At 45.1% G+C, this 14,049-nt stretch overlaps 1 protein-coding gene across 1 annotated transcript in view; it reads left to right on the forward strand.

The window, feature by feature from the left end:
• Nucleotides 1-4,909, forward strand: part of btr33 (bloodthirsty-related gene family, member 33) — a 38,029-nt gene extending 33,120 nt beyond the window's left edge. The window contains exons 6-7 of the mRNA XM_079806802.1: nt 2,330-2,356; nt 3,693-4,909. Coding sequence (XP_079662928.1) covers nt 2,330-2,356; nt 3,693-4,258 — 593 coding nt within the window. The 3' untranslated portion in view covers nt 4,259-4,909. The remainder of the gene's footprint in view (nt 1-2,329; nt 2,357-3,692) is intronic.
• Nucleotides 4,910-14,049: the final 9,140 nt, after the last annotated feature.

The raw sequence follows: 14,049 nt of genomic DNA on the forward strand, positions 1-14,049 counted from the left end.
ATGGAAGAGACCTTGGTTCCTGTCCCGGGGGCCAGTGCTGGGAGCATCATGTTGTCGGGATACCGTTTCAACAGACACATCCCTCACTGGTTGGGACACGGTCATGGAAGGACGCTTTTTCAGAGGTCTGTGGGAGACCCGACATTTTTCCTGGCACATCAACTGCCTGGAAATGCTGGTGGTCTACAAAGCTCTGAGTAGCTTTCTCCCGGACCTCCGCGGCCACCATGTCCTGATACGATCCGACAATATGTCGGCAGTATCGTATCTAAACCACCAGGGGGGCCTGAGGTCGCGCCCTCTTTGCAGACTGGCGCATCAGGTTCTCCTGTGGTCCCAGGGGAGGTTGTCATCCCTCAGGGCGATGTACATCCCCGGGGACCAAAACTAGGGAGCAGACATCCTGTCGAGGCAGGGGCTGAGGCCCGGGGAATGGCGACTCCACCCTGAGGTGGTGGAGGCTATGTGCGAGCGGTTGGGCCCGGTGGAAGTGGATCTATTCGCGTCTCAAGAGACGTGGGCTTTCCACGCACCTCTAAGTGATGGGCCGTTGGGAAGGCACTATCTGGTTGATTCCTCCGTGGGGCTCGGAGGATGAGGCCTGCGGCTCATTCCAGGGTCCCAACCTGGGACCTGGCGGTGGTGCTCGAGGGTTTGGCTGAGGCCCCCTTTGAGCCGCCGGAGTCGGCTGAGGCGAGAATACTGACCTTCAAGGTGGCTTTTTTTCCTTGCTATCACTTCTCTGAGGAGAGTGGGGGACCTCCAGGCCTTGGCTATCACGCCGACTTGCCTGGAGTTTGCCCCTGGCATGGTTAAAGCCATCTTGCATCCCAGCCAGGGCTACGTGCCCAAGGTGCCATCTAACAGGGCAAGGTCACTGGTTCTCCAGGCATTCCATCCTCCACCTCACGTGACGGCGGAAGAGAGCAGACTTCACCTCCTCTGCCCTGTGCGGGCATTGAGGATTTATCTGGAGAAGTCTGCTCAGTGGAGAAAGTCAGACCAGCTGTTGGTGTGTTTTGGTTCACCCAAGAAAGGGCTGCCTGCGTCAAAGCAGACGATTAGTAACTGGATTGTCCAGGCTATAGCCATGGCTTATCGGGTGCGCAACCTGCCTTCACCCTTAGCCGTGAGGGCCCATTCTACCAGGAGCATGGCCTCCTCGGTAGCCCTCCTTTCTGGGGCCTCTATGCTAGACATCTGCGAGGCAGCTGGGTGGGCCACTCCTCACACCTTCATTCGTTTTTATAGTCTGCATCTCCCTGAGACGCCGGGCGAGAGTGCTCGCCCCCTAGTTGTGCCTGGTTCCAGCTTCACACTGGGGTGGGTATGATTGGTGCGGGATAGTTGGTACTCGTTCCCCAAAGTGTCGTCACGATGACGCAGTTCGAGTTCCCTCGAAGGGGAACGTCTCGGGTTATGACTATAACTCTTGTTCCCCGAGAAGGGGAACGAGACACTGCGTCTCGTGTCCACCCAATCATCAGAGCGCTCGCTTCATCGCAAAGAACGCTATCTCTGTTTCGTTCAGACGTCTCTTTGTATCTTCCGGGTATGCCGTCACATACGACGTCATCACGCAACACCAATCGGATTGGGCTGATTTTACAGTTTCTTCAGACGCTTTACGCAAGGGGCGTTCCCCAAAGTGTCATCACGATGACGCAGTGTCTCGTTCCCCTTCTCGGGGAACAAGGGTTATAGTCATAACCCGAGACGTTTTTGTGCGCAAAAAAACCCTAAATAACGACTTACATAGTGATGACGATTTCAAAACAAGGCATCATGAAGCTTCGAAGCGTTATAATTCAGCGAGCCGATTCATGATTCGGATCGCGTGTCAAACCGCCAAACTGCTGAAATTTGGCGATTCAAACTGCTGAATCGACTCGCTGATTCATAACGCTTCGAAGCTTCATGAGGCCTTGTTTTGAAATCGTCATCACTATGTAAGTCGCTCTTTAGGGTTTTTTTGCGCACAAAAACTATTATCGCTGATTCATAAAGTTATTTTAGAACCACTGTAGTGAGATGGACTTTGTAACGACGTCTTTAGTACCTTTTAAGGGTCTTGAGAGTGAACCGTGCCATTGTGCCAATGGAGGCCTTTCAGAGCCATCAGATTTCAACTAAAATATCTTCATTTCTGTTCCGAAGATGAACGGAGGTCATACGGGTGTCGAACGACATGAGGGTAAGTAATTAATGACAGAATTTTCATTTTTGGGTGAACTAACCCTTTAAAATTCATACAAAAAAATCAGTTTTTATTATTGTGATGGAAATGTAATTTTATTTAATCTTAATAGGAAATGTTCTTTTTCAACAGAACTTGAAGCCATATCCCAGTATGCAGGTATGCATAATTAAAATATGGAGTTATGAATCTTCAATAGACTTTTACTATAACAACTATTTCAAGGTCGGAAATTATCTTTTGAACTCTTCCTTTCACTTTAAAACTGAAGTGTCATTTTTGTAACCTTGCCTCCTATACCCCAGCTTAATATACAGAGATAACTATATGTAAGTAATTTGTAGATGAATTCCTCTGAAAAGTCTAAATATTGTGTTTCTGTGGTGCTATCAAAATAGTTTACTTAAGCATCCCAGCCAGAAAAAACTTTGGCACAATCATTAGTCTGAGCTTGGGAAAGCATTCTTTTTTACTGTATTTAAAAAAAAATCCATTTGGTGATGCAAGTGCAGAAATGACACACAACAGCTTTAATTTTCTTGTTATTATGTGAAAATTTGAAAAAACTTGAATCTTTACTTATAAATCTTCGAACAATCTTGAATTTTTAATTGATTCTCTGAACCATATTGAATATTTACTTGAATCTTTAAGCAATCTTTTTTTCTTCTTCTTCTTGAATCTTTAGTTATATCATTAAACAATGTTGAATAGGCTACTTACTTGAGTCTGAACCTTTCATTTTTACTTGATTCTTTGAACCATCTTCAACTTTTCCTTGAATCGTTGGACCATTTTGAATCTTTAATAGAATCTTTGAACCTTCTTGGATTTTTACTTGAATATCTGAAACATACTGAATGTTTACTTGAATCTTTAAACAATCCTGAACTCTAACTTGAATCCTTAGTCTTGAATGCTTACTTAAATATTTGAACCATCTTGAATCTTTACTTGAATCTTTGAACCATCTTAAATCTTTAATTGATCTTTAATCTTTGAATCTTGAATTTGTATTTGTATATGTGAAATATATTGAATGTTTACTTGAATCAGTCTTGAATCTTGACTTGGATATTTGAATCATATTGAATATCTACTTGAATCTTTGAACAATCCTTTATTTTTTCTTGAATCTTTTTTATTTTTTATCTTTAACAACCTTGAAGCTTTGAACAACCTTTACTTTTTTATTGAATCTTTAAACAATCTTTACTTGAATCCTTGAACAGAATCCTTGAAAGACTTGAGTCTTTGAACCACCCTTAACCTTTAACCTTGAATTTTTAAACAATCTTTTTTTTTAACCTTGAATCTTTTCTTGAATCTTAGAACAACCTTTACTTTTTTTCTTGAATCTTTAGTTTCATTCCCTGAACAGTCTTGAATCTGTACTTGAATCTATACTAAATAGGCCTACATATACACTTTTTCAACATATACGTTGTCCTGAACAACCACCACTATTTAATAAAAAACTTACTTTGACTTGCAGTGGATATTACCCTTGACCCTGACACAGCAAACCCCTGGCTGGTGGTGTCTGCAGACAGGAAGTATGTGACCGACAGCAATGTAGAACACAATGTTCCAAGCAATGCTCAACGTTTTGACACTGCACCGTGCGTCTTGTCAAGAGAGCCCATCTCAAGGGGAAGGAGTTATTGGGAAGTAGGAGTCACAGGTAAAACAGCATGGGACTTGGGAGTGGCCAAGAAATCAGTCAACAGGAAGGGTTTGGTGACACTGAGCCCAGAGGATGGTTACTGGGCAGTTTGTCTTAGAGGGGGCAGTGAGTACAGGGCCTGTAACCGTGAATCTGTGCTTCTGTCACTAAAAACTCTTCCGCAGAGAATTGGCATATACGTGGATTTTGAAAAAGGACTCGTATCATTTTATGATACGAGCGCATGTACACATATCTACTCCTTCACTGGACAGTGCTTTAATGAGAGCTTACTGGCCTACTTCAACCCAGACATGAATGACACAGGAAATAACAACGCACCACTGGTTATACAACATGTCAATGCTGACAATGGGGATACTGTGACAATATGAAGACTGAAATGTAGCAAATCAAATTTAGTCAGATTGAAGAAAATGTATATAGAATAATGATAAGCTGTACAAATATGCTTTTTTATATAAACTATATGTGACCCGTGCTGGCAAAATTAGTCATAATAGTTTTTATTCATTAAAATATATTTAATAACTATTTGGAGCACTGGGATCACTAGACGAGGGCTTAATGAACTTACTTTTGTGAAAACCTCAAAATCAACCACAATCGAAAAAATGTTTCACTTGTTTTGCCTGTAGCTCAAAATTATCGCATTCCGACTCCTTTTGCCAGCACGGGTCACATATATCTAATCAGTTAAGAAATGCAATGAGAACTCAAACCATTGTTTATTCTTGTCTCATTTGGTTTTGGTTCACGTTTATCATGTCTTTTTTTGTAGTTTTGTTCATGTTCTCGTTTTCAGGTCTTTTATTTTGAAGTTTTGTCATGGTCATGTTTCCTGTTTGTCATGTATTTCCCTTACTCCTCTTTATTAACCCTCTTTATTTTGGCTTAAAATATCGTATTGTGTGTCCATTATCGCGATTTATATTGAATCGTGACACGGGTGTATCTTTACACCCCTAGTTTCAAGTCATCGTTTTGCACTTCTCAATTTAAATAAACTGCACATGGGTTCTGTCAACTTGCCTACAGTAGACATTATTAACATGTTCAAAACTTCAGTCTTACGCATGAAATAGCAAATGAGTAGCATGAATAGAGTCTCCAAACCTCCTTACTAGCCATCTGAGTGGAAGCAGCTCTACTGGACCTGGCGCGGCCTGATGCTGGAATATTTTAGACATCACATAGTTAGTAATGTTTAAATAATAAATATTAATAATCAATAATCAATGTCAGTGGTCAATTACAAATTGTTTCTATAGTTACTCAAATTGAAAAGTTTATTTCATATGCAAAGAATCAAACATTTCACTTAGTTGGGGGGATCAAATGGGTTACTTTGCACAAGTTTCTTCACATTAAGTCAATCATTGTACAACATCATATCATAACATACCATAAACAAAATGAAAAACTAAAGCACTCACCTCCTCTTTCACCCATGTGAGTCATTGACATCCTCCTCTAAACTGCAAGAAAAACAATACAAAATACATTAAAAAAGCATAAAATACAACTCTCCTCAGAAATACTTCCCCCAAATAAAATTTTAAGAAAAATTCTAAAATAAGAAAATAACAATAAAATAAAAGTGTCCTTAGAAATAATATGGACTCAGTTACATACATATTTTTATATTACACTCCTAATAGTAAAATAAGCAACTACAAGCCTATAAAGCCACCACCAGAATCCTTCCATCCAGAAGTACTTCAGTAAAAAGTTTTCTTACCTGTAACTTGCTTATTCACTTCAGCCATAAGAAAAGAGATGATTACAAAACACGAGAAAAGAGCTGAATCCATCAAATGTTTTGTTCATTCCTTTGCTCACATTGCTTCATTCTGAACGATATTCACCTACAGAGCGACATGATGACACTATATGTGGACCGATGAACTTGATCAGCTATATTCAGTCTGAACTGAACTGGAGCCACAGGATGATGAATTGGAGGGATTTTTATTTCTTATTCAATAGTTCAAAACATATTTGCACACAGTACCACAATATATAATATATATATTTTTTTTAAACAAACCTTTATCTGATTTCCTGATTTCTGATTTTATCTGTTTGGGATGCAGACTTGTTGCAAGATAATGTTTATGGGAATAGTGAATCAGTTGTATTATATACCCATTGTCTTCAGCAATAAATTGTGAAAAATAGGAATTAAAATACTATCCTTTGTCTTAGTATGTGAATTTAACCAGCTCAGTGACAGCAGATAAAAAATTATCTGTTTATATAACACCAATATATATATATATATATATATATATATATATATATATATATATATATATATATATATATATATATATATATATATATATATATATATATATATATATATATATATATATATATATATATATATATATATATATATATAATGCATTTATTTAAGGCATGTACAAGCACAATATAAATATTAAAGATTTGAAATTACACAACATTTTGTGAATATGGTACATAAATAGTAAATTTGCTCTAAGCTGCCTGGATCCGACTGTTGGCCCTTGACTTTGCTGTCATGACACACATTAATTTATTATTTCTTAGCACCATATTGTGGCAGTTTGGTGTAACAGCAAAGAACATTGATGACTGTGAGCTGTTTTCTTAGTGGTTGGTTTAGATCACGTGACTCTTGAGTTAGAGGTTAACCAGAAAATAACTGCAGGGTTCCAGATTCTTTCCATGTGGTTGGCCAAGAAGTCTCTTCTCTCTGTTTCCTTTATGTTTTGTGCCTTGTAAAGGCTTTGCCTGTAAGTTTTCATTTTTCCCCCCCAGTATTTGTATAAATGTATGTGCATATTACATATATTTTTAATTCATAAGTTTGAATTTAAAAACAAACTATTGTACAGGTATATGTGCTCAGAGAATATTTGTAAACAATGGAAATTCATTTGTTTATTTAGAAAAACGTGTGTAACAAGACATTTGTAATCGTTGTATGTTTCAGCTTTACAAAAAAAGAGAAAGAAGAGGAAAGAACATAACAGTAAAACTCCAGTTAGCTATCTGTCAGTGCTGCATAGATGGAACACGCATCTAGGACAGAATAGTAAAAAGGCAACCGCACAGTGGACACTAAAGTTCAAGAAAAGCAAGCTCTTACTCCATCATTCCTCATTCATCATCACGCCTTGCACTGCTAGACTGCATTAGCAACTCATGATGGTGGAGAAAGCTACGGAGGTTGAGGAAGCTACAGAGCGAAATCAAGCATTAGAAACAAGATCTATAGCCTCTACTTCAACTAATAGATAACATAGCTGCTGCCAAGGCTCACGCTAAGGTGGAAGCTGCACGGGCCAGGACTGAATTGCTTAAAATAAATCTGAAGTCTTGATTGAAAGGGCTCAGCTGAAAGTGACAGAGGCTTGCATAGAAGCGTCTCTATCAGCTCTAAAGCATGAGAGTGAGGTGGCAGCAGCCATCGCTGAGGCAAAGGTGTTGTAGAAAGTGAGCTTGGAGAAAGGATTTCTGATGTGAGAGAGGTTTCTGTTCGCACTCGTGATTACGTCATGAATCAGTCTCAACTCGGGTTATCACCTCCTCCTGGAGATGAACCATATCAACCTCCTCCAAAGCCCATTGTCCATGTGTTGGGGCCTGAAACACCCCCAAGGCAGCACTGCTTTACAGCTTGGAATGTCAGAGATCCCTACAATAAACCCGATACTGAGAGCCTCAGAGGTCAGCGCAAACAACTTGCCATAAATTCCAAGTGCCACCGTTCACTTCTTCTCCATATAAGACAACACCACAGCCATCGTTCACAAACGACACTAATGTGAGTGAGATTGCCAGGTACTTAGCTCATAGAGAGCTTGTTAACTCAAGTCTTTTCAAGTTTGATGATCGTCCTGAGAATTATTGGGCATGGAACTCATCCTTTGTCAATGCCATTGAAGGGTTGCACCTGTCAGCTACTGAGCAGTTAGACCTTCTTTCTAAATGGTTGGGAGAACAATCTTCACATCATGTGCAAATGATCAGAGCTGTGCATATAGGTAATCCAGTCACAGGTTTAAGAAAGGCTTGGGAGCACTTGGAAGATTGCTAAAATCCCTCTTTGACAAGATCGATAGCTTCCCAAAGACCAGCAACAAAGATGTGAAAAAGCTTCAAGAGCTCGGAGACCTTTTTCAGGAAGTGGAGTCTGCAAAACATGAAGGCTACCTACCGGGACTTACTTATCTTTACACCCCTCGAGGTGTAGCCCCCATTGTTGATAAGTTACCTTACAGTCTTCAGGAGAAGTGGATGGCTCAAGGTACTCAGTATAAAACTGCATATCAAGTCGCCTTATCTCCATTCTCATTCTTCTGTTATTTTGGCTCGAACATGCAACAATGTCTTCAGGAAACCAAAGTGTTTTGAAACCAGAGCAGCCATTCAAGAGACAAATGAAAAGCCCAGTCTACGCTCACAAGTGTCGGAAGTGTCATCAGGTATTATGAGTCAGACATGCAGCTCAAACTGTGAGTTAGATGATGTGGATAAAACCTGCCCGAGTCATAAGAAGCCCCATCCTCTCAAAACATTGCAGAGGTTTTAGGAGCAAACCTTTAGATGAGCGCAAGACTTTCCTAAAGGAGAAAGGGGTTTGCTACAGGTGCTGTGCTACTACCACTCATCTGGCAGGGACTGTAAAGCAGCAATTAAATGTAAAGAATGTGGCTGTGATGTTCATGTTGCAGCACTTCACCCAGGACCACCACCTTCTACCTTTTACGAGCATGGCAGGGAGGGAGAGATAGACAAACCCCAACCTGCTGTCACTTCCAAGTGTACCAAAGTGGTTATGGCAAAGGTTTGCGGTCCTGTTCAAAGATTTGCCTGGCTAAGCAGCAATCAAGCTTTATGTGAACCTGGATGACCAGAGCAATAGATCACTCGCTAGAACCAAGTTTTTCGACTTGCTGCATATCAAAGGATAGAGCTCAATATACACCCTACATACCTGTGCAGGTGTGGCAAAGACGGTGGGCATATGAGCCACAGGTTTCATGATAGAGTCTTTAGATGGAGTGACAAAGGTGAAATTGCCAACTTTTTTTGAATGCAACAATATGCTGGATGACAGGGCAGATATACCAACTCCTGATGCAGCACGCTGGCACACTCACATAAAGCCCATTGCTCATTGCATTCCTCCTTTGGCTCCAGAAGCCCAAATTCTACTTCTCTGCCTGCGATTTCTCTGGCTTGCGCCACCTTCATCTTTGATGACTATGCCATAGGGGATTCCATCTTTGAGAGGTCAAAGAATGATAACAAGTCAGATTATCCATTGAAGACAGGCGCTTTCTGGACATCATGGATAAAGAGATGTTTATGGACGAGAGCAATAGTTTGGTTGCACCACTCCCCTTCAGAGCAACTCCCTAATAATAGAGAGCAGGTATTAACATGCCTAACCTCCCTTTTGCGCACACTGGAAAAGAAGCCTCAGATGAATCCTCTATCCGCAATGCAGGGTATTGGATTATTGGTGTTAGGAAGCTTATCATCAGAATTCTACACAAGTATGTCATATCCAACAAGCTTTGTGGGAAGGTAACCGAGCAGACGATGGCGGACTTACCCATCAATCGCTTGAGCAGTGGATCTCCCTTCACGTATGTTGGTCTTGATATTTTTGGACCTTGGACAGTTGTCACAAGGCACACGCAAGGAGGACAAGCTCAAAGCAAAAGATGGGCTGTTCTTTTGACTTTTTATGAGTGTTTGCGTCATACACATTGAGCTGATTGACTGCATGGATTCATCCACCTTTATAAATGCCTTGAGCAGGTTTTTTGCTCTGTGAGGACCTGCCACACAAATCCATTCTGACTATGGGACTAATTTTGTAGGAGCCTGTAAGGAGCTAGAAATTGTGCTAACCAATTCTCAAGAGCCTAGTGTGAAGAGGTCCCTGGGTGGAGAAGGTTGTTCATGGGACTTCAATCCACCTCACGCATCCCACATGGGAGGAGCCTGGGAGCAGATGATGGGGGTCTCCAGGCGCATACTGGATTCCATGCTGCAACAGATCAGTCCTTCCTGCTTGACACATGAGGTGTTGTCTACTCTGGTGGCAGAGGTTACAGGAATTGTCAATTCAAGATCTCTTGTTCCTATTTCTACACACCCAGATTTAGCTTTCTTGTTGACGCCAGCCATGTTCCAAACTCAAAAGGGTCATGCACTCCTCCCACCTCCAGGTGATTTCAAGGAAACAGATCTTCACAGACAGCAATGAAGACTGGTGCAGCATCTTGCCAACACTTTCTGCAGCAGATGGAGGCGTGAATACCCTGCAGCACTTCAAAGCTGAAGCAAATTGCAAGAGGAACACTGAAATCTAAGAGAGAGTGATGAATGAATGGCCTATGGCTCTTGTAACCAAGATTTTCACCAGCAGTGGCAAAAAAGTCAGAACAGTTGAACTAAGAGTTGCAAGGAATGGGACAATCAAGATATGGGCTGGGCTGAAGGCTGCTCTGAGTTCTCTACTTCAGTTGTGAAGTATTTATCTGAGGGGCTTGATGGTTGTAGCTCCACAGCTGCACCTAGTCAATTTCCACAGATAGTTTTTTTGGAGGTGCCTGACACAGACCTACATTATCCTGTTGAGGGAACAGATACTGTATATGTATAATCATGCAACGCTGGGCAGGTTTAATGAGTGTTTTTTAGACTAAATCTAAAGGCATATCTTTCTATTGTTTTTGAAGTATAATATATAAAGTACTTTGAATAGAGGACCTAGAAAACGGCTCGGGTTATGTATATAACCCTTGTTCCCTGAGAAAGGGAACGAGCACTGCATCGGAATGACGAATTTGGGGGACACTCCCTAAGCAACAGCGTGTCTGAAGTATGAATGAAATCAAGCCAATCCTGATTGGTGTTGCGTCATGACGTAACTATGACGGCATACCCAGAAGATACATAAAGGGGAGCCCGTGCATAGTAATGGCAGTTATCGCGATGAAGCATGCGCTCCAAGCCTGCCGAGGTGTGGCGACGAGATGCAGTGCTCGTTCCCTTTCTCAGGGAACAAGGGTTATGTACATAACCCGAGCCGTTCCCTTTCGAGGGAACTCACACTGCATCGGAACGACGAATTTGGGGAACGAGTACCCACTAGGCCACACCGAAGGTAGCATCAGTCCTAGTGTGAAGCCGGAGACCGGGCACAGCTAGGACTGGAGTAACCTAGCACCGGGCGTCGCTGGGAGGTGCAGACTATAGAATCTAATAAAAGTGTGAGGAGTAGCCCATCCGGCCGCTTCGCAAATGTCCTGCAAAGAGACCCCAGAAAGGAGGGCCACCGAGGAGACCATGCCCCTGGTGGAATGCGCCCTCACGGCCATAGGTGAAGGCAGATTGCGCACCTGATAGGCCGTGGCTATTGCCTGGACAATCCAGTTACTGATAGTCTGGGTTGACGCAGGTAGCCCCTTCTTAGATGAACCAAAACACACTAATAGCTGCTCAGATTTCCTCCACTGTGCAGACTTCTCCACATATATTTTAAGGGCTCTAACCGGGCAGAGCAGGTGAAGTCTCCTTTCTTCCGCCGTCACGTGAGGCGGAGGATGAAATGCCTGAAGAACCAAAGGCCTGACCACGCTAGATGACACCTTGGGCACATAACCGGCCCTAGGGTGTAAGATGGCCTTCACTTCGCCAGGGGCAAACTCCAGGCAAGTCGGCGTAAGCGCCAAGGCCTGAAGGTCCCCCACCCTCCTCAGAGAAGTGATGGCTAAGAGAAAGGCCATCTTAAGGGTCAAGCTCTTTGGGTCTGCTGACTCTAGCGGCTCGAAGGGGGCCTCAGCCAATCCTTCGAGAACCACTGCCAGATCCCATGTTGGGACTCTGGAACGAGCCACAGGCCTCATCCTCCGAGCCCCACGGAGGAACCGTACAACCAACTGGTGCCTACCCAAAGGCCCATCACCCAACGGTGTGTGGAAAGCCCCAATGGCAGCCACGTACACCTTGAGTGTGGATGGGGTAAGCCCTGCAGAGAAACGATCTTGGAGGAACTCCAGCACTGAAGCCACTGGGCAGTTAACTGGGTCCACCTCACGCTCTCTACACCAAGTGGAAAATACATTCCACTTGAGGCTGTACAGTCTCCTTGTAGACGGAGCCCTGGAACTGAGTAAGGTCTCAACCACATCCGCCGGCAGGCCAGCCTCTAGGTATCTGGCCCCCTCAGGGGCCAGACCCAGAGGTTCCATATCTCTGGCCGGGGGTTAAATATCGTGCCCCCTGCCTGAGACAGGAGATCCCTCCTCAGAGGAATCTCCCACGGCTGACCTGCTAGCAGAGCTATGATGTCTGAGAACCAAACTCGAGTCGGCCAACGTGGCGCCACCAGAAGCAGGTTGGCGCCCTGTCGACGCTTTCGGGCACGGACACACACCTTTTGTGTGTGCAATGCCTGAGTGTGCAGCACGCTAGGGCGGCTCTCGAGGGAGCCGCCTGTGGCGAATGTGAAAAGCTGCCGCTCAAAGTGTTGCGCTCACGGCTGGCCGTGTTCGATGAGGCCGGCCAAGCCCGCGAGCCCCAGGGTTCTGGGCCCGCTGTTGCTGAGGCACAGCGGCGCCGTAGATCATGGGGCTCGCAACGGGACCTCGTGACAGGATACGGGACTGCTGAGGCACTTTCCCCATCCTCGTCTGAGGAGTCCGATGTTCTCCCGCCCCGTGAGGAAGCCCGCGTAGCGGCTTCTTCCCGCGGGGCGGAGAACCCGATGCTGCAGCTATCTGGCTCCGAGGAGTCGGATGTGCTGAGTGTCGAGGCGGGTGATGTGGAGGCTGAGCCATCGCTTCACACACCCGCTCCAGAGGAGCTAGTGGAGGTTTTGACCCGCGCTGTGGCCAAGTTGAACATCGATTGGCCACGAGAAGAACCTGAAATCCAGCCGCCCAGTAAGCTGGATGAACGGTTCTTCAGGCGCAGGTCTCAACCTCCACGCCGGGGTCTGCCTTTTTTCCCGGACCTACACAATGAGTTGTGTAGGTCTTGGGACAAACCCTATTCGGCCAGACTTACCAGCCCTCCAGTACACGACTACGGTAACGTACTGGGGGCGGCCGAACAGGGTTATGGGACGCTGCCAAGGGTAGAGGAGTCTCTCGCGAGCTACCTCTCTCCCGAGGCCGCTTCGTCCCTGAAGGCCCCGGTGTTGCCTACCAAACCAGCACGCGATACATCTGCGCTGGTGGGTAGGGCATATATGGCAGCTGGGCGGGCTGGTAGCTGCCTGCACACTATGGCGGTGTTGCAGGCCTACCAGGCCGACCTCCTCAAGGAGCTCGATGAGGGCGAGGGCCCGTCTCCGGACGATGTCCTCGAATTAAGGAAGGCCACCGATTTGTCTCTCCGCATTGCCAAGGAGACGGCCCGTTCCATCGGCCGCTCCATGGCGGGCATGGTTTGTGTGGAGAGACATCTCTGGTTAAACCTGTCGGGGATGAAGGAGAGAGAGAAACACTTTCTCCTAGACTCCCCGGTCTCGCCTTTTGGACTTTTCGGCGGCGCGGTTAACACAGTCGTCGAGAGGTTCCAGGAGGTGAGAAAACAGGCGGCGGCCTTCCAGCAATACCTCCCTCGTCGGTCCAGCTCCTCGGGGAAGGCTGTCTCAAGGGGACAGTCTCGGCCGTCTACTAGCTCCTCGAAAGAAAGAGAAAGAGAGCGTTGCTTCTCGAGCCCCTCCTGAGGGAGCTTGGCAAAAGAGGCGGCGCTCTCGTGGCAAGCCTTCCGAGCCTAAGGCCGATCTGAGGACCGTCCTTCAGGCGAAGAAGGCTGCCACCAAGCGGTCCTAGCTGCGGCTGGATCGCTGAGAGCTGCCCCCCCAGGGGCGGAACGACCGAGGTCGTTCTCCCCCTGGAGCTCTCGGGAGATCAGTGCTGTGTTCCCGCCGTCATTGGCGCTTCGGGCCTCACTGATCTCCCGCACGCGCGTGCTGTCTTCGCTGCCTCCAACAGGACTTGCGGCTGGACAGCAAACGTGTGCACCCACCGAAAAACGAGGCTCGGTTGACACCCGAGGCCAGCCTCGAGAGGCTGGTTCCCTTAGTAGATTATCTTGGCGCATGGAAATGCCTTCCGAGTGTATCTACATGGGTCCTGCAGAC

Source organism: Gobio gobio (assembly GCF_949357685.1).
Source record: "Gobio gobio genome assembly, chromosome: 23".
NCBI classification, from domain to species: Eukaryota; Metazoa; Chordata; class Actinopteri; order Cypriniformes; family Gobionidae; genus Gobio; species Gobio gobio.